The 7,003-nt window shown below is 32.8% G+C and overlaps 1 protein-coding gene across 1 annotated transcript in view; it reads left to right on the forward strand.

Moving 5' to 3' along the window:
• The window catches only part of LOC114325519 (zinc transporter ZIP13 homolog), a 68,584-nt gene that overhangs the window by 59,009 nt on the left and 2,572 nt on the right, over window positions 1–7,003 (forward strand). The window contains exon 4 of the mRNA XM_028273595.2: window positions 4,161–4,437. Coding sequence (XP_028129396.1) covers window positions 4,161–4,437 — 277 coding nt within the window. The remainder of the gene's footprint in view (window positions 1–4,160; window positions 4,438–7,003) is intronic.

Below are 7,003 nucleotides of genomic sequence, written 5' to 3' on the forward strand. Positions count from 1 at the left end.
TTTTTTCTTTTCACTATTATATATTATGTTCTATTTCTCTTTGCAGACGTAAACTGGAGAAGCGTGCCGCGCCACACTCCATTGGATCCCGTCTTAACCAAATAGCACAATGCTCGAAGGCAACGTTGCCACGCGATTCAAAAATTCCTGGAAATTAATGCTCAGTCCTCGTACACAACATATTTTATCCGTAATTTAATTACCTTCACACAACAATCGAACGTCTTAATAAAAACTAATTAGCTATATTACACATAATAAATACATATATGTATAAACAAACCAAACAAATTTTCCAGGTCGTCTTTATTCGGACGTCACTCACATGAGCGGAATAACTAATGAAAATGTCAATGATTTATTTAAATTAATCATAACATAACTATTGTTCTCAATTGAGTAAACAATGAAAAATGAATAGTTCATTGCCAGAATATTTTAAATAATACCATAGTTTATTGTACGAGTACGTAAAGAAACGGAAACGATGAAAATACATAGTGGTATTTTACCGGAGATATTGGCGATATTGCCATCCCCCACTTATGCTACCTACACCTGTCATGGTGTCATGTCCCTTACTACAATGTCAGCCTAGGTGGCCTAGTGTCAAGCTCAACAAGATCTTCTTTCTTAATTATTTTTTCCAAGCTCTTTCCCTTGTTTTCTTGGCAGTTGTTTCTTGTCCTTATCTATTTTTTAATAAATGTTGAAATAATAACGCTGCTATGCTTGTTTCATTAGCATCTATGTTTTCCTGTAATTCTAATTAATCCAACTAAGCCATTATAAAAAATCTCACAGAGATAAATCAGTCTCGATCTGCAATAACAACAAGTTTGTAGAAAAACCCACTGTTTATTTATGTGACCTTTTGTAAGTCACTGTCTGTGGCCTAAATTTATTTTAAACACAAATAACAAATCTATATTTATAGTAGTGATAGTAATACAAAGAATCATATCGCTTAATGGTCCAGTAGCGTTTCTTAATTATTTTGCGAGGTGACAGAGATGAAGGAATTGAAGAAAAAAAACAAAATTGCTGTCTGCATGTTGACAAACACTTTCACAACAGACAAATTGCTTACTTACTCCATTCATAATCATCCAACCAATTTACGTCCACTGTTGGACATAGGTCTTCCTTAATTGTTTCCACAGTTCACAGTTTTGTGCTGACTGTTGCCACTTTTTACTAATCCGCCTGATATCATTTGTCCATCGTGTAGGCGGTAGCTTCCTCTACTGCGTTTATCTTCTCTTGGTCTCCATTACATTAGCTTTCGTGTCCATCTTGAAATCTTCGGCCTGACGACGTATCCTGCCCAGTTGCATTTGAGCCTGGTGATACGTTCTATAACATCTGCGATACCGGTTCTTTGTCTGAGATCTTCATTTCTTATTTTATCCCGTAGGGTTACGCCCAGCATGGATCTTTCCATACGTCTTTGAGCAACCCACATTTTCGACGCTGTTGCCATGGTTAGAGTCAGTGTCTCTGCTTCATACGTTAACTTATACTTACTCCATTAATATGCTAAAATCCATATATTTGGCTTTTAATTTTTAGAAAATGTTATCTTCTTCTCTGTTAGTAATTCTCCATTCTTGCCCTTGCATATCGTCAATTTTGGTAAACGACTGTGTTTTCTTTTATAGAATTTTCTGCTTTCGTGTCTGTTGTTATGCTCTAGGATTTCTTGTACTTGTTTTTTCAAAGCCTCTCTTTTTTTCCTCTGCATATTCTAGTCGCTCTTTTCTCCTTATAAATTTCCCTACAATTTCTGATGTTCCTTTGAAGTTGATTAAGTCTATCTAGCCTGCCTTTTTTCCTCTACTGTAGTTCTGCATTCATCATCATCCCATTCCGAATTTCTTTGTCTCTTGGCTTTTCCGACAGTTTCCTCTGCAGATTTCGTTACCGTTTTTAATTGTCTCTATTCCTCTTCTGCAGTATCTTCCTCTCTTTCTTTCCGACAGTTTCCTCTGCAGATTTCGCTAATATTGGTTTTTAATTGTCTTCATTCCTCCTCTGCAAGTCTTCCTCTCTGGTTCCATTAAGTTTTATTTGGAGAGTATTTTGATATTCTTCTTTCTTTGTTGGGTTTTTGAATCCTTTATCATTCCATTCTTTAGCAAGGTTCTGAAACATGCTTTGAGGTTTTCTTGTGGCATGTTTTTACGTTTCGATTTCCACTCCGGAAATCGTTCTCAAAAAGTAAGAAAATCTTCCCAGAATTTCTTAGATTGTGATGAGTCAAGAGTTCGCCCCACGACACTTTCTGACATTAGTTATGTATTTTAACTATTTATAATGGGAAATAAGCCACAATATTATTAAAAAATGATTTTTATTACCGTTTCGACGCCCAAATCGGGTGCCGTTGTCAAAATACAAAATACTACTAACAGAAACAAAAATGTTGTTGCTTAGTAAAAAAATTCTTCTAATAATTTATTTAATTTGACTCATTTATATCGGCAATTCAGATACATATGATACATTTTAAAGTAGAAGACTTTAAAATGATATTGCCAATATTTATGAGTTGCGTTCCTGGGACGACTTTACTGAAAGATAGTTCATTCGATTACATGAAATCAACCCCAATTCAAGAATATCCGTCACAAAAAAATCATAGCATGTGATCTTTAAATTTTTGTGACGGATATTCTTGAGTTGGGGTTGATTTCATGTAATCGAATGAACTATCTTTCAGTAAAGTCGTCCCAGGAACGCAACTCATAAATATTGGCAATATCATTTTAAAGTCTTCTACTTTAAAATCTATCATATGTATCTGAATTGCCGATATAAATGAGTCAAATTAAATAAATTATTAGAAGAATTTTTTTACTAAGCAACAACATTTTTGTTTCTGTTAGTAGTATTTTGTATTTTGACAACGGCACCCGATTTGGGCGTTGAAACGTTAATAAAAATCATTTTTTAATAATATTGTGGCTTATTTCCCATTATAAATAGTTAAAATTGTAAAAATGCCACAAGAAAATAGCTTCAGAACAACATTAGTTATGTATGTTGGTCATCTTTTAGACATAAGGATGAAGTCACTTTCTTTTATGGATATCTTGTCTTTGGAAGTTAATACTGACAACTACATAATTATTATTAAAACGTTTTTATATACTTCACTTATTTTTTGTCTTTGTCAATGTGTCCAGAAAAATCTTTTAATCGATTTTAAACATACTTTCCGACTAGCTAGACTTAGACATCTGAAATGTGGCGGCACGCTTTAATTACTATTTTTGCTAATTTTATTTTTTAATAACTTTTCTCAAAACAAAATAATATGGGTCATATTAAATCCACATTTAATATACAAACCAGATGCTAAGAAGGGCCCGTTAAGTTTTACGAAACGAAATGTATCCCTAACCATATGTTTTTGGTGTGTTCAGTTTAACAAACTGAATTCCCCATAAATTAATTACCTTATCAGACCTTATGTCAATAACGCACTTTGGAAATGCATTCGAAGACGTTTCTTAAAACTACAGAAAGGTTCTGAGCTTTTAAAACGCCAGATGTAGTAATTTATTGCCTTTTCTAGCCATATTGTAAAACCGCAAACATGATGATAATAGTGTTGTGGTCTCGGCAGTATCGTCACGGCAGGCACGCAGTTCAGACGCACCCTCGCTGCCCTCAAACAATAAACAACCCTCTCAAGAGATGAATAAGCACGCCTTTTAACCAAAAATAAAATAAATATTACTGTTCGTTGTTTACACTTATTTTAATTGATTCCGTTAACCCGCACCACGGAACAGAAATTTTCAGAATAGCTCAAAACTCTATGACAATGCAATATTCAACAGATTTTTTACATGGATGCATAGAGTTTTATTATTCCAGTATGCCCAGTATTTATCTCCATACTCCATACCCAACATCCAATATCGTGTAGTGGATAGGATACCTGGCTTTCACCCAGGAGACTCGGATTCGATTACGGGTATCGGAAATCCTTTTTGTTTTTAAAATTGACATTTTGATTTGAAAAATAATTGTTTCTATAATAATTTTTTTATGTTGTGTCATAAATAATAAAAACGCGGTATTATAAAAATTTCTTTTTTATAAAAGTGTAATTATTATTACTTATTAAATTTTCAAATTTTTTGTTGTAGGTTTCCGGTTATTTGAACTTGGTAGCTAACACCATGGACAACTTCACCCACGGTCTGTCATTGGGTGGCGCCTTCTTGGTATCCCTTAGACTAGGACTGCTGACCACCTTCGCCATTTTAGTCCACGAAATCCCCCACGAAGTCGGAGACTTCGCCATCTTGCTTAAGTCCGGCTTCACGAGGTGGCACGCCGGCGTTTTCCAACTTTTGACCGCAGGTGGCGGTCTCATCGGCGCCATGGCGGCCATCTTGTTCAGCGGCGCACATACAGCTCTTGGTAAGATTTTTTAAAATACGTAACTTCAAAAAAGGCAATTTATGGTGATGAAACATAAAAAAAACTGGCCAATAATAACAAATTAACGAAATGAGAAGTCCCAGATCCGTACATCTGAAAACCTCTACCGTGGAACCAATTTCTGGGTACATCCTTAATCTCTACCTTTTATAATTTATAAGGCAAGCGGACAAATAAAGGAGACGAAAGGGTCTACAATATATTTTTTTTTTCATGTTTTCAGATTTACGGTTGGGACTGGGACTTCTCATTTCGATAATAGATGTCGCTACAGCTTCCAAAACGTGAATTATTTTTATAATTCTGCTTAAATAGACTAGTCAAGGAAATGAAGCTTTAAAAATGGCAAAACCTCGCAATTTTTTCGTTCAGCATCGATTTGTACAAAAATTTGGGATTAGGCTCATTTTACCCTCTAGTTCATTTTCTATATTGAACCGTTGTACGCTTTTGGTTTTTTAAGGGTGAAAACCACCCCTAATTGTATAAAATTATAAAATAACATTTTAAACTTTAATATTGTCAACATTTGCTTCTTATTAGTTACATAATGATAGTTTTATGCTTTAAGATATAATATCATATTTCAACCCTTAAAACCACCCTTGTTGGAGCTATATATAAAAAGTTTACTTATCCTAAAAGAATAATTTCGGCTTGCATCAATTAACATAAAAATTTGAGGTTAGGATCACCTTACCCTGTACTTCATATTCTATATCATGATCAAGGGCGTTGATTATTTTTAGTGGTGTAAACTACCCCTTTTTGTCAAAAATTATATAAAAACATTGAAAACTTTAATATGGGTAAAATTTGTTTTTGACTGGTTAAATAATGATTGTTTTATACTTTAGGATATATCCTAGATATAATATCATATTATTTCAACCCTTAAAAACCACCCTTAACAACATTGCAATTTTTATAAGTAGATAATTTAATAGATCTAAACAGAAAAAAAAGTAGAATTAAAGAATTACAAAAACATTTATTTACACAAAAATACGAATTTACAAATATGTAAAAATACACATACAAATAGTTTTTTATTCATCATCTAGTATACGAACCGGTTCTGTGGTGTTATATACATTGAAATGCCCTATAAGGAGACTATTCGAATTTTTCTAAAAAAAAATAGTTTTATAAACATAGCTCTTTCATTTTTGACGATAAATAGTTTTTTCAATAATGGTTTTGTAGGATTTTTGAAGAGTTATAAGACTATGTAAATTAAATTCCGTAGGATCCCTTAATTTTTAATTGAGGTGGGTTTAAAGGGCTCGAATAAGGGGGTGTTTGCTCGTAAATAGATGTTTTAAACAGCTATATCTCGCTAACTAGTCACTGTAATGAAAATCTATGTATAAGGAAATTTTAGTTATTAAAAAAGCTACAATTTAGTAATCTATAATTTTTTTCGTAACTCCAGTATTTTCGGAGATATTTTGAAGAAAATGATAAAAAAATGCGAAATTGCAAAAAATCAATTTTTCTTAAACTCCAATTTTTCTAAAATTGGGCCTTTTAAATAGGTCAAACTTCTTGAGTGTATTGATAATATAAATACAAAAGGAATTACAGAAAGCCGAAGACCAATTTTTAATTACGGGGGTAGTTAGGGGATTGTTTTCACTGTTTTTTTTTTCGTAGAGAAAAACAGGTACCGACTTTTTTTGATCATAAGTTGCTCAATTTTTATGCTAGAAACTTTTTATTATTTTTTTGAACTTTTTACTTTGTATTGTATGCTTGAAAAAACATCATATAAGTTTTCCTGGAAAATGCAAAGTTTTCCCGTTATTTGGCTTTGATTAATTCAAATTATGCATTTGACGAAAAAAGCTAACATTTAACATGCCGTATCTCGGTTTGTATTGGTCGTAAAAATATTATAGAAAAACAGTTTGGTTTGTGTTACTAAAAGATACAATTTTGATATCTACAGTTTTTTTGATTAAATGCATATTTTTCGAGTTATTCTCAAAAAACTCTCTCAAAAAGTCGATTTTTCCGTCGAAAAACTGTTACTTTCAACAACGAATAACTCGAAAAATATTAGTTTTACGAAGAAAATGTAAAAAACATTTTTTTCTTAGAATCAATTTTTACATCGATTTACATGGTTAAAATGCAATAAAAAATTCCCAACCCCCGAGATGGGGTGGCAACCACCCCAAGGTTTTAGCGTATGATAGCGGCATGATGTAGAAAATGATCCTTGGACTATTCCCTACCTTCTGTGAAAATTTCAAGTAAATCCATGCTGGACGAAAAAATTGCGAGCCATAATGCTTCATTTCCTCGACTAAACAGTTTGATTTCATTTCGATTCAGAGCTGATCATATAGCCACTGTGATGAGGTCTGGGAAGACTGAAACGTACCTAAGGCGATGATTGATCATTTCTGAACCGAAATGAAGATCAACTGTGTTTCATTTTCATTCATTCATTCATTCAATAACAAATTATAAAAAAAAATCAGCTTCGGCCATTTTATGTAATAATATTATTTACCCTTTCTTCTCTTTTTGTTTGTAG

The sequence above is a fragment of the Diabrotica virgifera genome, chromosome 4 (genome assembly GCF_917563875.1).
Source record: "Diabrotica virgifera virgifera chromosome 4, PGI_DIABVI_V3a".
Classification (NCBI taxonomy): Eukaryota; Metazoa; Arthropoda; class Insecta; order Coleoptera; family Chrysomelidae; genus Diabrotica; species Diabrotica virgifera.